Source organism: Rattus rattus, chromosome 4, assembly GCF_011064425.1.
Source record: "Rattus rattus isolate New Zealand chromosome 4, Rrattus_CSIRO_v1, whole genome shotgun sequence".
Lineage (NCBI taxonomy): Eukaryota > Metazoa > Chordata > Mammalia > Rodentia > Muridae > Rattus > Rattus rattus.
Genome location: NC_046157.1, coordinates 134,526,431 through 134,546,317, shown reverse-complemented (window position 1 = coordinate 134,546,317; position 19,887 = coordinate 134,526,431). Strand labels below are relative to the sequence as shown.

Genomic DNA, 19,887 nt, shown 5'->3' with positions numbered 1-19,887 from the left:
CCAGATACAACAGGAAGAAAGAGGGAAGAACATCTGAGGTCAAAGTTCACAGAAAGCCTGAGAGTGTGGGAACATTTTTCTTACCTCTTTGACTTTTGTTTCTTAACCAGGACTTTCCATTTATGATTATGATGCTTGCAGATACTAAGCTATCTTAATTGTAATGAACCTCCTAGATTAATGTTGGACAGTTACCTCTGTGTATCAATGGAATGGTCACCAGCATGAGTGACTCTCAGATTTAATGCTAGCATTTCTGAAGATGGCTTCTGGGACCTGGCTTTCACATGCAAGCCTTAGTTCCCGTCCATAAAGCAGAGTTAACAATAGTATCTTGTAGAGTGCTGCAAGGGTTTGGGGTAATAGAAATGATCACCCAGTGTGGTGCCAGAGGAGGGGACGTTTGATTTCTTCATTGTTGTATCCCTAGTATGAAGACCAAGGTTAGGTGCAGAGCATGGGCTTGGTTGAGGTTTAGTGAATGGACAAATGAATGGATGAACAAATGAAAGTGGCCAATGGCAGACTGTGATGAGAGAGAGGTTCTGTAGAGCAAATGATTGATCATCAAGAGGTTTGAAGGGGTCTGTCAGAGCCAAATTTATGTTTTCTCATTGTGCAGCATGGCTTCAGGATCTTCCAGATGCCTAGTAATAGTGAGAGCACTGAGTACCTTTATCTTCTTTCCTTGGTCCCTACTGTTTTTAATGCACAGTTTAAAATGGCCTCATTCTAAGTAGGTATGTGTCATTGAAAGCTTGAAATGACATTGAAACCAAGATTGGCTGGTCATCAGTCACAAATTGAGTTTCCGGGATTTCCCATGTCTAATGCCTCTGTGCTCGTGAGAGAAGCGTTAGCAAAGCAGGGCGGTTCTCTCCGTGTCTGGTTACCTCTTTGTCAAGCCCGAGTGCGGGGAATTACACATTCACTGTAGGACAACTCCCAGTCTGTAAATCCAGGTACAAATAAAACCGAGCAAAGTCTTAAATACTTCACATGTTGCTTTCCCACATGTGGAACACAGCTATAAAGATGTCGTTTTGCAGACCCATGATATTAGATTAAAGCATACAACACTGGTAAACCGGGAGAGTAAAAAGTCAAGGGCATCATATTGATATCAATAATCTAAAAAAGTCTAGTTTTCAATTCTGCAATTCAGGAGATAGTGGGTTCAGAGCTTTGTAACCAAAAATGATAAGCAGTAAGGGAGAAGCAAGTGGGAATGAGAAGCAATCTCTGTCAGCTGCAGGAGAAAACGAAACTAGGGCTCCACTTAGGCACAAGCGCGTAGCTGAAACCATGCCACCTCACACCTTCTCGTACACTGCCGCCTTCTGTCATGTAAGTGCTTGCTGCCTGACGATCTTATCTCTTGCCGCGAACCAACCTTAAAACTGTACTGCATTACATTTAAGTAAGCTGCATCTGATCACACAGGAGATCACCATTACATATTTATCAGTGGACATCTGGACACTAGCAGGTAGGTTTTCTTTCTGTCTCAACCCATGACACATTTGTTTCTGCCAGAGAGCTTTCGCTTTGACACTCTTACCCAAAACGCTGCCTCGAGGAAGTACAAAAGGATACCTTCTCCCTGAAGCCCTTCTGGATAGAGCCAGTTAAATTGAAACCACCTCTCCCCCCTGCAACCCCTAGAAATCATCTTTTCAGATGATTTGTTTATGAATTGACTGGTTATCAGTTTATCATGGTTGTGACATCTGCACCACACAGCACACATCCTTATCTGAAAGTAGTTGGAAATTGTATGAAGCACACACCCAGCCAGCAGCGTCAAGGATAAGACTTGCAGGGGTACATGGTGGACATGTTTAAACCCAACTGTTGATGGGAAATTCTTAGCATTAGTGAAAGAAAGCAGCTGACTGCCTGCCCTGCAAATTGCCAGGAGTGGGTACAAATGGAGTGGAGACTGAAAGATGGATCTATTTCATCAAACACGTGACCAGAGCCGAATACATGTACACCGCAGAATTGCTTTAAGGTAGATTGGGTAACTAACTGAAGTCTTCAGATGGAAAGTAATATATGGTCTTGTATTTAGTTGAGAGGCCTGTTCAATATTTGATGTGCTGTACCAAAACCAGTTTTGATGCATTCAATCTTTAGAAATAGGATTGGGGGTGGGGAGCGAGCCACCTATTGCTAAGGCTCATAGCCCATCACGAGCTTTCCCAGGGTGAGCTGAGCCACCGGGGAGGCCCAAGCTCGGAACAAAGAGCATGACTGTCTGCTTTTAAGCATTTGTCTTCTAAATGGTGGAAGTAAAGAAGGCAGGCAGAGAGAAAAACTTTCCAAGATCCCAGAAAGGCACAGAGGCATCAACAGCAGCAAAAATGCGAATGTGTGGTGATGTTACACGTGTGTGTAATGGCACGGCAACGCCAGTGGGATGTGTTTGCACTCAGTAGGTGGAAGTGACTTTTGTCCCTAACATTCTAAAGAATGAAACTATTCTAATCCGAGGGAGCCTCCTGGAGGCACCTTGGAGTTCAGGAAGGGAAGCATGGGAGGCAGTGGTCCTCGTGCTCAAGCTCCTCGACACCTGAATGACTAGGGGGTGGGTCAGTTTGACAGTATGGTGGGGACATCACAGGGCTAGTACTATATGTGACAATGCTGAATCTAAGGTTCATGTCAAGAGAGAGTCCAGTTGTTTTTGTTTTTGTTTTGTTTTTGGTTTTTTTTGTCACTTTGTTTTGTTCTGTTGAGACAGTTTGTCTGTGTGGCCTTGACTTTCCTGGGACTCACTTTGTTGATCAGGCTAGCCTTGAACTCATGGATCTGCCCCTGCCTCCTGAAATGCTGGGATTAGGCATGCACTACCACTGCACCCTAAGAATAAAAGAAAAGACCCATCTTAAGTGTCCAAAACTGTAAATAGAAAACTCAGTGCTGCAGCAAGGAAAGGTGACGTGGCTGAATTTCTTCTTCCCTCATCTTTCGTTTACCCAGCTAGTGACAGACGGCACTCCACACTCAAAGAAAGGCAAACAGGATAAAGCAGACTTCTTAGGAGGAATTGATTGACCCTATCTCTGTCGTATATATGTGTATCACTTTGTAAGTATTTACTAATTTTCTCATCATAACATAACTCAGGTGACAGATTCATTTTTACTACTGAGATTCCACCTCACACCAGTCAGAATGGCTAAGATAAAAAACTCAGGTGACAGCAGATGCTAGCGAGGGATGTGGAAAAGAGACCTCCTCCATTGCTGGTGGGGGTTGCAGACTAGGTACAACCATTCTGGAAATCAGTCTGGAGGTTCCTCAGAAAATTGGACATTGAACTGCCTGAGGCCCAGCTATGCCTCTCTTGGGCGCCCAAAAGATGCACAACATATGAAAAAGACACATGCTCACTATGTTCCTTAGCAACCTTATTTATAATAATGAAGCTGGAAAGAACCCAGATGCCCTTCAACAGAGGAATGGATTCAAAAATGTGGTACATCTACACAATGAATACTACTCAGTATCAAAAAACAATGACCATGGGAATTCATCCAGCAAATGGAATGAACTGAAAATATCATCCTGAGGAGAGTAACCCAATCACAGAAAACACACATGGTATGCACTCACTGATAAGTGGATATTAGCCCAAAAAGCTGGAACTACCCAAATCAATCCCACAGACCACAGGAAGCTCAAGAGAAGGACCAAAATGTGGTCATTCCTTCCCTCATAAAAAGGGGGGGGATATCCATAGGACAGGATATGAAAGCAAAGTTTAGAGCAGTGACTGAAGGAGCGGCCATTCAAACCTGCCCCACATGTGGCCCATATATATATTCAGCACAAAACTAGATAAAATTGATGAAGCTAAAAAAAATGCATGCTGAATGGGACCAGATACAGAATCTCTCTGGGAGACACATCCAGACATATCCCTTTGAAGTCAATGCTAGCACAAATCACTGAACTAAGAACAGGACCCCCTTGGGGAGAATTAGAAGGAAGGATTGAAAGAGTTGAAGGAGCTTGCAATCCTATAAGAACAACAATGCCAGCCAACCAGAGCCTCCAGGGACTAAACCACTACCAAAAGACTATACGTGGACTGACCCAGGGCTCCAACTGCAGAGAATAGCCTTGTTGGGGCACCAGTGGAAGGGGAAGCCCTTGGTCCTGCCAAGGTTGGACCCCCAGTGCAGTGGAATATGGGGGGGCAGTAAGGAGGGATGGATGGGGGGAATACCCATATGGGGGAGAAGGGATTGGAGGGAGGGGCTTATGGACAGGAAACCGGGAAAGGGAATAACATTTGAAATGTAAGTAAAGAAATAGATCTAATAAAAAAAAAAAGAAAAGAAATTGAAAAGAGTTCTCCTAAGATTTTTAAATACAGCTTCTTGGATTTTGAGCATGTCAAAAGTGATCAGAATGAGTTTTATTAGCTGCAGCCATACCCAGACCTCATGCATTCTTGTGTCTACCTTTTTACAAGGACTTGAAATCAGTTGGAAGATGTGGTGATGTCCAGACTGTTCCCTACTTAGCCCACAGTGTTTACTTAGACTTTGCTCCTTCTGCACGCTGTTTATTGTTCTCTAAAGACGGAGCCACAGTTAAGGGCTGGGTCAGTAAAACAGCGTCGCCCTTGGTAGACATGGAGCAAGTATGCATAGCAGGTTTGTCTGTGGGAAGAGGGATGGCCGTAGGGGGCTTGATGGGGTGGAAGCTCTGAGACGCTGGGGAGGTAGCCATCATACATAGTTACTACTGCTGCACTAACGCCTTGCCTTGTACTATCCCGTCCTCCTCTCTGGGGTTGCCCTAGTCTTGGATCAGGAGGCAGCCTCAGTGGAAAGGGAAAGAGTGGCGCCACACAAGGGAAATCTGTGACCAGAAGCTTGGGCGTCGAGGGCCAGTGCCTTTGCTGGCTCAGGGCATGACCGTAGGTCCTCAGCTGTTAAATGAGGGCCCCAGGAAAGGGAGCACACAAGCCACAGACTCTAATTATATTCCTTTGTAGTATTTTTATTGAACTTGCTGTGTGCCAGGAACTCTTGCAATCACTTTACAGATGTGAATTTATTTCAGTTGCTTTACCTCCCGGTGAGCTATCTGCTATTATGATCATAACCTGCTCACCTCCCAAGTCAGGCAGAGGCAGAGCTGGGATTCAGTCTTGGTGAAGTATTTATTGTTACTTGTTTGTATCATAAGGATCTTTATAGCAGAAAAGAAGCATGGCTCCTCCCTAGGGTGACATAGCCCCTCTGGTAGGAGGCTCCTCTCTAGGATGGCAGTAGCCTCTCTGGTAGGGTGGCTTTCTGGGCCCACTACTTGTTTGTTGTTAACTTGGTAAGCTATAATGATAGGGTCAAGTGAGGCCTGATCAAAAAGACTACAGAGTCCAGTTTAGATCATTTAGTTTAGATCATTTTCTAGATCGTAATTTAGATCATTTTAGTTTGCTAAAGAAAAACAAACCAGCAAACCAGGTAACATGAATAGAATAGACTCCATAAAAATGGGCCTGACAAGATGCTTCCAATGGTTCCCCAACCCATGGTCCTTACACTGACCTTTCCCTGTCGAAGACTGGGTAGCTTTTCCCTTTGGTAGGAGTCCGACCCTTTCCCCTTCTGGTAGGAGTCCAACCCTTTCCCCTTCTGGTAGGAGTCTGACCCTTTCCCCTTCTGGTAGGAGTCCGACCGTTTCCCCCTTGGGTAGGAGTCTGACCCTTTCACATGCTATCATTGAATGCTAAGATAGCTAACAGATATTTCCACTTGTGTCTAGAACCAGACACAGGCTTAGAAGTGATTATTTCTGGGTACAGTGCCAGAACTGTTGGCTCATTGATTAATGAGCCATTCCTGGTGTCACAAGGAAGATGAGAAGCCTTTAGCAGACAGTCACACCTAGAACTGACCTTTGGAATGGTGACCGCCACCCCAGCCTGCACTGGCTCCCAGCCACTACGCAGACTGTGAGGTTGCAGGCTCAGTTTTATGACTTCCCCAGGGTAAGAAGAAGGAAGAGCTGGGCATTCAAAAGCTTGGGCATGAAGACCCAGACACTGGACAGTTTTACACAAAGGAAGCCATCCCTTTCAGTAGAGGAGGCCCTCTCAGGTCTGCGTGTCTGAGGCCACTAGTCCAGTGCTGATTATTCAGACACACCCAAGATCCTACCACTACTCCAGCTCCTGGCTCCACCTCGTCAGTACTGCGGTGACTTACTGGTCACAGTCAACAAAAGTTGATAAAGGTGGCCCTTGGGAGATTGGAATTGACTGTTCGGCTGCTGAGGAGGAAGCAAGTAGCTGGAACAGTCTATGCCTGACAGCCCGAAGCGGAACACCTAGAGACCTTGAGAGTGAGTCCAGGCTGGTTGGTTGGGACAGCTTAGGAAGACCTGACGGGTGGATGGGGGGAGGGGGACAGGACCAAGAGGGGCTGGTTGGTTGTCAGAGGCAAGCTCTGATTCAGCCGTTACCTGAGACATTCCAACAATGTGAGTTTCCCTGCTTCTTTGAGAAGGTCGTTTGATGTTTATTAAGAACATTTGTGAAAAAGGACGATTGTGCTTTGGTTGGACAGGAGGTTTTGAAACTGAGAGTTTATTCAGCAGCAATCGAGCCAGCTTTCCTGAATTAGCTGTGTGCCTAGCTGTGTTTTTCACCAAGTTTAGGTGGGGGTCTTCTGTTTCCTTTGGTGACAGCTGTGCCATATTCTGGGATGGATACAAAAAAAAAAAGCTTTCAAAAGCACCCAGCCCTGACACCTCCAACAGCAAACCTGTGACCAGACTGTGTGGGCTTCACCATTAATACAGACCAAATCCATAGTTGTTCCTCACAGAACCCTGACTGTATCAGTTTCAACTCCAGTGTCCCCTCCCACTCCCACATTGGGTTCTCTTCTGTGCTTGTGTGATCACAAGTCTTTTTATACCTGAATCTGTCAGCTCTTCAGAGCTTTGGAACCAGAGATCCAAGTTCAAATCTTAACTCTGGGGCTTACATGTGTGCCTTGCCTCTGTAGTTCCCTCTCATTTTCTATAACAACACAACTTATAGACAAGAACACAACTTCATCTAGCATAAGGCCTGCTGTGAGGATAAAATGAATTAATGCCTGGAAATGCATAGAAAATCCTCAGGGAAGTTCTGGATAGACAGTAAGCATTCACTTGGGGCTAGCTTTAACCCTTCCCGGCATCCTCCATGGACCTGGTACACGGCTGGTATTAAAGGAATGTTCAAAGACTAAGGTGAAACCTTGCCCTTTCAGAGGACTGCCCCCCTAGATAGCTAATGACCGAGGGAACAAAAGCATGCTGCGTTTCTCTTTTAGCATTTGAGGAGAGTTTGTGCTAAGACTTTTGGGCTCTGGGGGGGTAAAGAGTTGTGTACAGCTCTTGTCTTAAGCCTTCCGGGATTTGGTATTTGTCCTGTGGGCAGTGGAAAGGAAGGAAAAGGGTGCTTGTGTGGTCTACGTGGACACAGTCCCTGTGGCTTGTTTTGAGAAGGAGTGGGGAGGTTCTTCTGAACCCCTTCTCTGCTTCCCACACTGGCCTTTTTAGAGGCATCTTCGAGGACGAACATATTTTAAAGACTGGAGTTTTCATCATTACATCTTAAAAGAACCACATGTAATTGAAATCCTTAAACAAGTGGCTGCTTGTACAGGGGCCAGGTCACCGCGTCTCTATGGAAACACACCTTTGTTTTAAAGCCTAGCGATCGAAAGTGGGTCTTTATAGGAGGCGGTGCCAGGTCGCTTTTGGAAATAGACATTTATTTACATTCTCCAGCCATCAAAGACCCGTGAAATCAAAATACTTTAAATTAAAGGGGAAAACCATGTCACAAGTTTGAATGTCACAAGAATGTTACTAGAACCTGCATGTATGTGCACCCCAGCTCAGAGCCTGCACCAGCTGAGATCACCCCATTTATTTCCACTGTCCTCCACTTGCACTCAGCCAGGGAGGAAGATGCTTTGGCACTTTGTGCAGAAATGGTTAATCTTCATTCATAAGCATGTGTTGGTACTAAATTACAAAAGGGAAAATTCAAAGTGGGCCTGTCATGTAGGGTGCTTTGTACTTGCCCTGCCATATCTTGTCTACGCCGTGTACACGGGTGCTCAGAGGCACGACCCTCCTGCCTCCATGAGCACCAGTCTACACTGTCTACACGGGGAGCTCAGAGGCACAGGACCCTGCTGCCTCCATGAGCACCTGTCTGTTGGTGAAGAGATTCTCCCAGAAAGGTCTGAAATTCGCATCAGCACATCCTGCCCTAGATCCACTCGAGTGATATTCTAAGTGATTGGAAGCTTTTATCTGCCTCTGAAAGCAGGCCTTTTCAAATAAGTATTGACTGTTAATGACCTGTTTAAATAAAACATTCAATTTTCTTTCTTCCCCCCACAAAGAATTTAGTAGGCAGAGACATTTCTAAAGGAAAGGCTAACCCTGCTTTTCAAAAGAGGCTGAGCCAAAGCTTTTAAATGTGAACATTTTTTCCTGACATTTGCCCTTAAAATGCTATTCAGTGAAGCTGTGCTAACAGTGGGTTGAGTACATTGAAGTGTCTTTGAATAAAAATGCAACCTTGAGGGGTTTTTTTTTTTTGTCTCCAAATTAAACAAAAATGCCCAAGTAAGTACTGCCCTACAAAATTCATATTTCTGTCACCATGCTGTCTCATTGTTTGTATATCCTCGTTCTTAACAATTAAAGAGACTGTCCTCCTAGGAATAGGGCACTGCACAAGATCTTAAAAGCATAAGAATGAAAAAAAAAAAAACTAAAGAACCCATGGAATGTAAATCTGAGACCTCAATAATTAATGAGGGCACACAGGTGAAGACGGCCCAGAGCACCAGAACAGTCCAGTCCGGTCCAGTCCAGTCCAGTCCAGCCCAGGCGGGCAGGAACCCTTCCTGGCAGTAAATGTAGAGAAGCTGACGATTTTACAAAAGAATAAGTATTTTCCTCCTCAGTTGTCATGCAAGCCCCCCACTGTGCATAGAAGACTGGACGTGAGTCTCTGAACTAGTTTGAAGGTGCTCTACATGGAGAAGTAGCCCACTATATCAAGCCCATGCCCTTTCTTCAGATGAACGCTCAGCTTCTCGACACCCTGAGAGTCCCCATCAACTCCAGTTGCCTTTTCTGACTCTCAGTGCCCAGGAGCTACAAAGGACCGTAAAGGTCATTGAATACATCCACCTTTTCTCCACACTTGAAGACGTGAGGCTCCCATGCCAGGCCTACACGGGGCCCTGTCAGGATGAAAGGCACCCTTTACAGACAAGTGCAGCTTTCTCGGCTCCCCTGTTCGAGCCTGTCGTGTTTCCTATCTACTCTTACTGCAGTCGCTCCGGGATAATGGATGTCAGGAGGAAGATGAAAAAGTCAGTCTTTCAAAGATAGCAGCATGCCCTGAACTGAGAAAAACTGTAGCTGACTCTTAAGATGTTCCTATTCCAGGCGACCGGTGGACAGTTTTGGCAAAAAAATGGGACCCTCAAGACTGTTTGCAGTATAAATTCAGAGTTCTGGAACTCCATGACTTTTGCTGTGAGCTAAATCAGCAGTCCTCGGTTTGAGTCTTGGTCCTCTGACTTTCCGTAGGATCTTAACTTACTAGTCTCTCTGTGCTCACTGCTCCCAAGTATAGAATGAAAAGAGTTCTAATTTCTACCTCACAGCAGAGTGTCTGATGCGGTGCAAGCTCTCTGTGAGTGTGTTAATTGATATTAATAATGTTAGCCAAAGTACAACTCTTCAATTCATAGGAAATAACCACGTTTATTCATCTAGACTTCTGTGGGATGGAGACGCTAGTCTTAGAGGGTGGGCTCTGACCTTGAGCCTGGTTGAAACCCTGATTGCCATGTTCCTTCTCCCTCACCCCAGCTCCTGAGTCACCCAGACTGGCATGTGGCGGACTATTTGCATTTCTAACTAGTCCCCAGTGATGAGGATGTTCCTAGGGGAACCACACCCCAAGAACCACTGCTCTGGTTCAGCACTTCGCGGTAGAACATAATGTATGCCCACAGTCAGGAGTTTAAATTCTGTAGTAGACACGTTAAAGAAAATATATAAATAAAAGGAATTGGGTACTATACTTTTTTTAACTTTATCTATTCAATCATTTCAACATACAGGCAATATAAAAATATGAATGAGACAGCTTACATTCTTTTTGTGTTAAGTCTGCAAATTCCTGGAACTATTTTATATTTCCAGCACATTCCAGACTAGCTGCATAAGACACTGAGCTGGAGAGCAGTTGCTTTTTAATCCCAACCCCAGTTCCTCTGGGCTGCACAAACTTCTCTTTTCCCAAACACCTCAGTTGGGGAGTTTCTGCTCATTAGGCAAGAGACCAGAAAGGTCCCTGCCCTGTACCATCATGAAGTTAGGACACTTACTGTCCACTCCCCCGCAATGATAGCTTGTTACTCTAGTAATAACCCCAGGTAAACCCCAGTCCGATTGTTATGTCTTTTACAACTCGTGGGAAGCGGTTCATAAATGCCTCAGTAGAAATCATTAAGACAGTTTTCTTAAGTTTCTCTCCTGGCTTCCTCTGGTTCTCCACGGCCAATTCCGACAGTATGACGTAATGCCCGGGAACAGGAAACTGAAGCTGAGAGCCACCCTGGGTTTCAGAGAAAGGAAAGTGAAACCTTGTCACTGAGAGCCAGGCCACGCTTGGAAGTTTTCTGTTTCCATGACTACAGGAGAAACACAAATATTTGAACTTGGAGTCGGGTAATTGATCACATTGACATACCCAGGAAACTTCATCGTTATGTGCCGATTAGAAATGCTGAGACAAATATATTTGCCAGAATTCCTACTACTCGGGTTTATTTCTCATAAAAGTGTTTACTTTTGTTTGGAGGCTAGCAGGTGTGAGAACGGCATTAATGCTAAGTCAGATCACCGCTCAGCAGGTAATTCCGTTTGATGGAACTCCGTGCCTGAAGTGGCTGGCGTTAACCATATTTATGTTTTATTAATTTTACCCTGAAGGAGTGTAGAGATGATATATTAAAATGGCGAATTCTTTCCTTGTGATTGATGTCTTTGCCTAATAAGTTTTTTACAACTTTCTTGATCTTTATTTTTGTCTAGGGTGTATATTAAAACATACGATAAAACATATTTGAAATGGCGTTACTGCTACCCAAGTTATAATTTTAAGAAAAAAAAACTTAAAACATTAACTAGGCTTTTGAAATGCCATGTGAATAAGAAACAGCGTTTAGATTTTTGGGCATCTTTGTGCTGGCTGGGAGCATGGCTTCCTAGCCTAGAGTGCGGTTGTTATGTCTCAGAACGCCAATGGTGAGGAAGAACCATTAGGCAACTTCATTGTTGTGCAAGCATCGTGGGGTACATGTCCACAAGTCTAGATTGGGCGGCCTCTTCCAGGCATCAGATGGGTGTCATAGACCAACCTGTGTGCAGCTCACCATTGACCAAAATGTCCTATGTGGTACATGCCTACAATTAGGCCCCAGTAACTCATCTGTTCCAAGAATAGCTTCAAGTGCTGATAAGAGTTTAGAAACCAGATGGGTTTTTAACTCAAAGAATTCAGAGTCCTCTCTGCCTTGTAGACTTGAAGCTCTTGTGATTAACTAATGTTAAGCTGAATGAATTATTATGTCCCATATTGAGCTGTAATACACTACCAGGTGTAATAACCAAACGTGGACTGGAGGAATTGGGAAGGCCTTTTGTCACTGGAGTCGCCAAAGGACCTGAGCCATGCCAGCATGGAAGGTTTCTGTCTGCACTTGTGGAGCTGCAGTTTCACATGGTTGGACGGTGGCCTTTGTCATAGGCAGGGAGGTAAAAATATGCCTCTTGGAGGGCACGTTCCTTTACTAGCTGAGGAAACAAGACTGAGATTATGTGGGACTGACTGGCCAGATGCAGTTCATGGTAGGAAACAGATTCTCACAAGCTGAGGGCCACAACACAGTTCATCCTCACACGGGACAGGAATGAGTCTGTTTCTACAGCTGCACAAAACACTGCAGAGACAAAGCGTTCTTCTGAACACCCAGGCAGGACCAGCACCAACTGAAAGGGGTGACCACTCATGACCATGAGACTGAAGATTTCTCTCACCAGCCCCGGGTGTCCCTGGCACCTGTCTAGTGACTTAACTCATAATTTTTAAAGGCAAAGTAAAAATTTAATCCATTTAGATTGAAGCCCTTCAATTAGTTTCTATGATTGGAGATATGGGCAATTTCCCAACCTTCAAGTGTATGCCAGCCAACTGAAAGATGTGGTTTGGAAGGGACAATAGAATCTACCCAGGAAGAAGAGTCTGAGGGGAAACCCTTCACAAGGGGAGGAGATCAGCTCCTACAATTATTCCTATCTTCACATCTGAGAAACCTACATAGGCCCAACCCACATTTATAGCCAGTATTTCCTTTCATGGAAAAACAATGTCATTAATCCTACTGGCAGTAGTACTTAGGAAGAGCTTCTGTTGAATTGTACTGTGAGGTCAGTGAGCAGAGAAATTGCCAAGTAGGGGTGTCTGTCTATGAGAGAGAGAGAGAGAGAGAGAGAGAGAGAGAGAGGTGTGTGTGTGTGTGTGTGTGTGTGTGTGTGTGTGTTTGTGTGTTTGTGTGTTGGTATCATGCACAAGCTTTATCTTGTGAGCATATCCTACCATCAATGCTGCCACTTTCTCAGAACTTAGGAACATCTGTTCACTGGGATCTCTCCCTGATTCCTCTGAAGATTATAACTCTTCAGCTTTAGAAAATGCTACATATCAAATCTAAACTTTAAAGCTGAAATGCAAAAACCAAAACAAAACCTATTCCACCAGGTTTCACATGTCTGTGATGGTCAAATTAGATGTATCCAGAAAATCCAGCTGCTGTAGCTCTGACTCACAGACTTTTCCTATCAAATGACACCAAAGCAGGTGTCACCATTCACTTTTTGTGTAGTTCTGTATGTGTACCTCTTATACACATACACATACATATACATATACACAGTCATACACGCCATGAAAACTAGATAATTGGTGATATTTACATCATGCCAGAGCGTCCATCTGAATAAGACAACCCATCTGGTATTTGCTAAGTGCCCTCTCCATAGATGTCTTACAGGCATCGCATTGATGAAGGTTTCATGGCTATAATCAGAAAAGCCCTGCACAGCCTCCTTGCTCATTGTTAGAGACAACCAGAGGATAATTGTTTCCTGGAACCACTCAAGGGCAGGAGTAAGCCAGAACAAAGTAGAAGTCTGATTTGCCAGCTAGTACATTTGCTGTCTCCCTTATGCCAACTTTGGGAGCATAGATAGCATTTGCCAACCAAAAGAGGTGAGAGGTATTTTCAGTGAGGTGGCTGTGTGTGCAGAGCGTGCTGTAGAGAAGCTCCTTCCTGGGAGTGGATGTGCAGAGCCTCTGGCTTGCATGTCCAAATGCACATGTCAGTTGGCAGCAGTCTTTGGAAAGTTCTAAAAATAAAACCTGATTGCTTCCAGAATTTGATAATATGTCCAAACAGATTCCTATTTGAGAATAACAGAAAGGATAATAGGGTCTACAATGGATATTGTCAAGCTTTCCTCCAAAAACTAGCAAAAGGTATTCAATCAAAATTTATATTTTACTTAAGACCTAGGTTTAAAAGAAAGTGGAAGAAATCAAAAACAGTTTTACAAACAGTGTTGTACGCGAGTCTTCTCTGGACATAGGGATACTTGATGTCAAAAATCAGAAAGAACCAAGAAAATGTTTCCATTATTCTTGATTGTCGAAAGGTGGGCACCATGCAGACAGGCTATATATATTCAGAGAATGACTAGATGCTACTTCTGAACAAATATGTCATTAAATTTAAGTCATTTATTCTATATCTCAAAAAGATCAAAACTATTAAGGGCTTAAGATACATTTTCAACACTAATAGTCAAAGATTTTCACAAAGGAAACTACCATCGATGAATGTTAGGGACACAGACCTCAGAGTGGAGCTACTCCTTAGACAGCAAAGGTGCAGACTGGTGTTAGGAGTTAGGATGGTGAGCAGTGATCAGGGTCCATTGAGACTGGAGATGGGGCACCCCTGGTCTTCAGAAGATTTGGTGAGTGTGCACCTGTGTCCAGAAGTTGTTAGTAGTGTTTTGTTAAGTGTGCCAAAGGAAAGCAGGCCAGGGAGAGGGTGACAGTAGCTATCAGGAAATCTCTCTCTCAGGAAAGGAGAAATTTGAGCAAAGATGAAGTTGACAGAAAAGAAATGGCCATGCTAAGAAAACATTCTGGATAGAAGAAAAAGAAAGAATACTGACTCTTATGTGGAGAGTTGTGGCCATTTTTTAATGGCTCATTCTGTAGTACCGCCCACCTGTGCTCAGAATCTAACACCTACATGAGATTACCTAAGGGGGCTGATGGTAAGCAACCTTGGACAATGAGGAATGCCATATACCTGCCTATTTGAAATTGGTACAATTTCAGGTTTTGACTACTTCCTGTTCTTCTCTTTTTCATAATAAGAAACACAGTTTGGGTTCATTCCCGCCTGTCTGTATCATTTTCCATGGTACTACAGATAAAAAGATACACATTTTCTTACAGAGTTACTAGAGCATGCTTTTAGAACATACGTGAGTCAAGTGGTGAACTGGAAACTATTTCTCCATTCTAAGTTCATATGATTATAACTAAATGGATTGGTTTACCATGTCAGTAGAGAGAATGTCTTGGATACTCTTTGTTGCTGTGCTAAGACATCAGGACCAAGACAACTAATAGAATTTATTGGGAGCTTATGGTTTCAGGGGGTGAGTTGATGATCATCATAGTGAGAATCATGGCAGCAGGTAGGCAAGCATGGTGCCACAAGCTGGAGGAGAGAAGGAGAGGGAAAGAGGTGGGAGAGGGAGGAGGAGGAGGAGGGAGAACAGAAGGAGGAGGAGGAAGAGGAGGAGGAGGAGGAGGAGGAGGAGAGAGAGAGAGAGAGAGAGAGAGAGAGAGAGAGAGAGAGAGAGCACACTAGGAATGATACCGATTTTCAAAAGCTTAAATCCCACTCCTAGTGATATAACTTCAACAAGGCCACACCTCCTAATCCTTCTTAAACAGTTTCGCCAACTGAGAACCAATCATTCAAGTGTATGAGCCTATGGGGGGCCATTCTCATTCAAACCACAACTGGACATAAAAATGACACATCAGGAAATCATCTTTGAAGCATTAACCATGTCTCTTATCCTTTCTTTATAGGGCTTATACCCCTAGAAGGAAGATGGCTGAACTCAACACTCATGTGAATGTCAAAGAGAAGGTAAGGTCTTGCTGTGTGTTGACTCTCAGAAACTGCAAACTAGGTAACCTAATCCCTGCTGGTAAAAACTTGATTATAGTGGAAGAAGGGAAAAATGGTTGGCAGAGATACATAGAAAGTCTGTCGCATTGATATACTATTTATCAGAACATTCATCTGTGCAGTGTGTGACAGGCACAATACATTTATTTATGTTACAGTCCTTCCCATGATGCAGAGAGAGAAACTGAGCAGCAGCACAGGTGAGGCAGGTGGCTTACTTAGCTCACATAGCGCGTAGGCAGCATCTAAGAACTTGCGTGCATGACTGCCCCTCCAACCATCATGCGGCTGTTCCAGATGGCCTTTTAGGTATCTTTCAACCTTGAGAGTTCATGACATGGAACTCCTCCTCACCCCACTCTTTATCATTTTTTTTATGAACTGACCACCACTCACAGCCCTTACCAGTCTGAAAAGCTTACTTGACTTTCTGTCAATATCATTCTCTTATCATCTGTGTATTAATAAATACATTGTAGTATTCAGTCCTAATGGCCTTGAATCACAGCCCAGTGAGATAAGTCAACCCAACCTACCCCATAGCAGCAAAGACTAAGGGATCCCGGACAGGACCCTCTCTCAGCCCCCACTCATGTCTCCTTCTCTACAGGTATCCCAGACTCCTTGGACTGCCTGCCACATTGAGTGTGGGCATTTGGTCCTCATCTCTTTGTATCCCTACCATACTGAAAAATATAGAACAAATGGCGAGCAGAGGGAGTCCTTGTAATTTTCTTCTTTACTGGATGCCAGTGATAAGGACACCAAGCATACAGATGAGTACCTACTCATTTAGGGAGGAGAAGCCAAAATAAATGTAGTGACATATAAGTGAGAACAGCCATTTCAGACCTTGATTGCAGCCTTGAGAACGACACATGAGGTGTGCTTTGGTGGGACCGAGGTAGAGAGGTGACTACTTTACATGAGGATGTTCCAAGAGCTCTTTGAGAGGTCATGTGAGAACTGAAAGAAAGTAGATAGGATCTGAGAGCAGAGAATCCTGTATTTAACTAAAGCAAAAGTAAGTGCTTATGATGCAGAGTTGGGTGTGTTTGGAAACAGATAGCCAGTGAGGGTCTCAGGGTGATGGGCAGAGGGAATGGGAATGGGACACAAAGGCCAGAGGGCGCCACTTCACCTCAACCATGAACCTTCAGAGAAAAGAGGTGGAATTGAGGAATCCATGTACCTGGATGGAAATGTGTTTATCTTATAATATAAAGGTACATTTTATCATCAGTCATGTTGAGGAGAAATTAACAGTTCCTTCAAGCATGCAGTGTGGAAAGCCCTGCAAGACTGCGAAACATGTCGCTGGAAGCCATATGCATTTTCATATCAAATTATCTGTGTTCCAAATATCCTGATGTGTAACTTGTCCACCATCATTTCAAAACAACTGTCATTCTAGACCCTATCGCTAGATTGTGTTATTTGAAGTGTTAATAGAGACGTTCCTGGGTTACTGTAGCATGTGTTTGTTTTCTTTTGATTTTTGTTATTGGTAGTGGCCTTTATTTCAATATGAGCTATTTCCTTTGTAAGTATACATATTGTCTGTCATGAATTTTAATACATTGTCCTGAGAAGGACCTCCAGCTTCATTAGACTGCTGAAGGTGTTTGCATGCTCTGATAGTTCGTATATGCTCAGCCCAGGGTATGACACTATTAGAAGGTATGGCCCTGTTGGAGTAGGTGTGGCCTTCTTGGAGGAGGTGTGTCACTGTGGGTGTGGGCTTTGAGACCCTCATTCTAGCTGCCAGAGAGTCAGACTTCTGCTACCAGCCTTCAGATGAAGATGTAGAGCTCTCAGATTCTCCTGCACCATGCCTACCTGAATGCCACCATGTTTCCGCCTTGGTGATAATGGACTGAACCTCTGAACCTGTAAGCCAATTAAATGTTGTCCTTACAAGAGTTGCCTTGGTCATGGTGTCTGTTCACAGAAGTAAAACCCTAACTAAGACACATGCCAAGAGGCTTCAACCATGTTAGAGCTTTGGAGGTCTCTCTTCCACGGGCAAAGGCCAGCTGATGGGAAGATGTAATCAGGAGCATGGATTGGTGGGACATGTTTTCAGAGATCACCTGGCCGCCTCTGAGACTATGACGCATGCTTATATGTCTATTCAGTGACATCCTCTTTGATGGGGACACTGTGGCTTGAGGTCACCCTTGACTTGGTCAAAGTCATACTTTGCCATGTCTGGTTCTGAAGTCCCCTCCCTTTTCACTGTTTCTCAGGGTTCCCACCAGTGAACAGAAAAACACAAGCACTACCAAAGGAGATGGAAAATAAAACTTTTACCAACAGAGTTTCTCTGTAGTTTTATGTGGTATCTTAATCGATTTAAATTTTCTATCCATTATATTCCATCATTACTCCACATATTATTTTAACATTAAACTATTTTAGTATATTTATCATTGAATAAACAATAGCAGAAAGCTGTATCTCCTTGATAATATGCCTTCATAGTCTCCCTTTATTTAAGTGAGAATGTATATGATCCCCAGTTTGAAAAGCTAGGGTGGACTTCCTAGTGCTGGTCACAGATTGGCCTCTTTTCAGCCATCTGCTGATAGATGGATCCAGAATTCTCCAATCAATCTATAGAATGTAAAACCCTTTATGGAATCAGATTTATAGCAAATAATTCCTGCAGACCATAGCTAGTGGACAGACCACCACGGGAGGCCGAGCAGGCAGGATTAGATTGTCTTACACAGAAGAGAAGAAACAGGTTGTTCTGTGTGAACACACAACATGGATGGTCAGCATGAAGGTGTCATCCGTTGACTCAGATATCAGAACATTGACTGTCCGTGGCTGTTGGGAGTCCACATGAGGAGGGATAGGTACGGAGGATGTTTTGCTACTCCACTTGAGTAACTCATCAAAATGTTGTCAGCATCTTGAGAAAGGGTACAATTTGAGTTGTAAATGTTGACAGTGAAAGCAAAGCGTGCTAACTCAATTAGTGAATTCCACCCTCCCCTGTCAAAAGTTAATAGACTTCTCAACTCCATCAAATAAGCCATAATAAGCAACAGAAATTCTGATCATATATAGTTTTAGTTTGATTTATTTTGGTATACTTATTTCCTTTAGTTATTAGCTTTTGTGGCCTTTTATGATTAGTTTGTTTCTCAATCTGTCACACAAAGCAATGACATTTCAGTTTTGAAAATTAAGAATAATAACAACTGTTCGGTCTTAAGTTACAAGCTTTTGTAGATTAGTGAGCAGATTTCTAGTAGTGTTGATACAATATCTAGTCAACATCGGTGGAAAATTAAAAAAAAAAAAGTCTTATGTTAGGTGCTGGCTCCGGAGATGGCTCGGTCATACAGGGCTTGCTGAGCATGCATGAGGACCTGTGGTGGAAACTTGAACTCATTTAAAAGGTCAGTTTGGTGACCAAGCTTGTAAGCGTAGCACTGGACAGGCAGGAACCAGGAAATCCCGGGAACTTGCTAGCCAGCCTCACCAAATCACTGCTCCAGGACCACTGAGAGACATTCCTCAAAAAACAAGATGGACGGCCTTGGGAAATGACAACACTCAGGGTTGGCCACAGGCTGTGCACACATACACATATATGCACGTCCACAAAGACAAATATGTAAACAAGGAAATACACTATCTCTTCCGTTGTAGTGCAAGGTTGACAGTGAGATGAGTTCTTTGTCTCTAGTGAACCAAAAGGTTGGTCTGAATAGAAGCCGAGTACTTTGAAGAAATAACTTTTGTCTTCTTGCAGTTTTTTTAGTCCAGAAAAGAAGCTATTAATGTCCAATATTCAGGGCAAATAAAACTTGTAATAGATATTTGTGACATTTTATTTCAAAATAACTTTGCAGTGTTAGATTATAACTGTAAGGATTTCGTTTATAAACGTCGCTCAAGTAAAAATTCAGTTTCCTCAGTAGGGCATACATCTTCCTGATTAGACCTCTGTCTTCTTCCTTACTTTCATCTACCCCTCTCTCCCCACTTCCATGTGGAGTCATGTGCCCTTCAGCCCAGCCCCTGTGACCTAGAACATCTTTGCCCCAACCCATCGCAAAGGCTGGATCCTGTATGATACGTCTTTCTCCAGGACCTGAGCCTCACTCCACGTCCACTCAGGAACCCTTTCAGACATCTTTCTCTCTCCCTGCGTTGCCTGGGTTATGCCCCTCCCCCTGTGCTTCCTCAATGGACTCCGCATCTTTCATCACAACTTACTCGCATGTAAAGTGGACCTTAGTTGTCTGTCTCCCTGTGTTAAGACTGGAGAGTGAGTCTTGCATTCTTGGATTTGACCTATCATTGGCCCCCCGAGTTAGAGTTGGGTAAGTGGATGGATAACAGATGAGTGAACACAAGTAGTTGAATAGTTAAGTTCTTTAGAGACTTATGAAATCCCATTTATGAAATGTTATCAAATCTCCAGGCTTCTTGAAAAATGGTATGAAGGTTAATGGAAATGTCAGCTCAT

General features: G+C 43.7%; 2 protein-coding genes across 3 annotated transcripts in view; one reads left to right on the top strand and one right to left on the bottom strand.

Moving 5' to 3' along the window:
- Window positions 1-13,233, bottom strand: part of Abi2 (abl interactor 2) — a 149,635-nt gene extending 136,402 nt beyond the window's left edge. The window contains exons 1-2 of the mRNA XM_032899745.1: window positions 13,168-13,233; window positions 10,523-10,672 (exon numbers count right to left, since the gene is read on the bottom strand). Coding sequence (XP_032755636.1) covers window positions 10,523-10,672; window positions 13,168-13,233 — 216 coding nt within the window. The remainder of the gene's footprint in view (window positions 1-10,522; window positions 10,673-13,167) is intronic.
- The window catches only part of Spats2l (spermatogenesis associated serine rich 2 like), a 99,181-nt gene continuing 85,275 nt past the window's right edge, over window positions 5,982-19,887 (top strand). The window contains exons 1-2 of one of the 2 annotated variants that reach the window (XM_032901193.1): window positions 5,982-6,366; window positions 15,296-15,356. In XM_032901193.1, the coding sequence (XP_032757084.1) occupies window positions 15,318-15,356 (39 nt within the window). In that variant the 5' untranslated portion in view covers window positions 5,982-6,366; window positions 15,296-15,317. The remainder of the gene's footprint in view (window positions 6,367-15,295; window positions 15,357-19,887) is intronic. The other variant, XM_032901194.1, reaches the window with a different exon arrangement.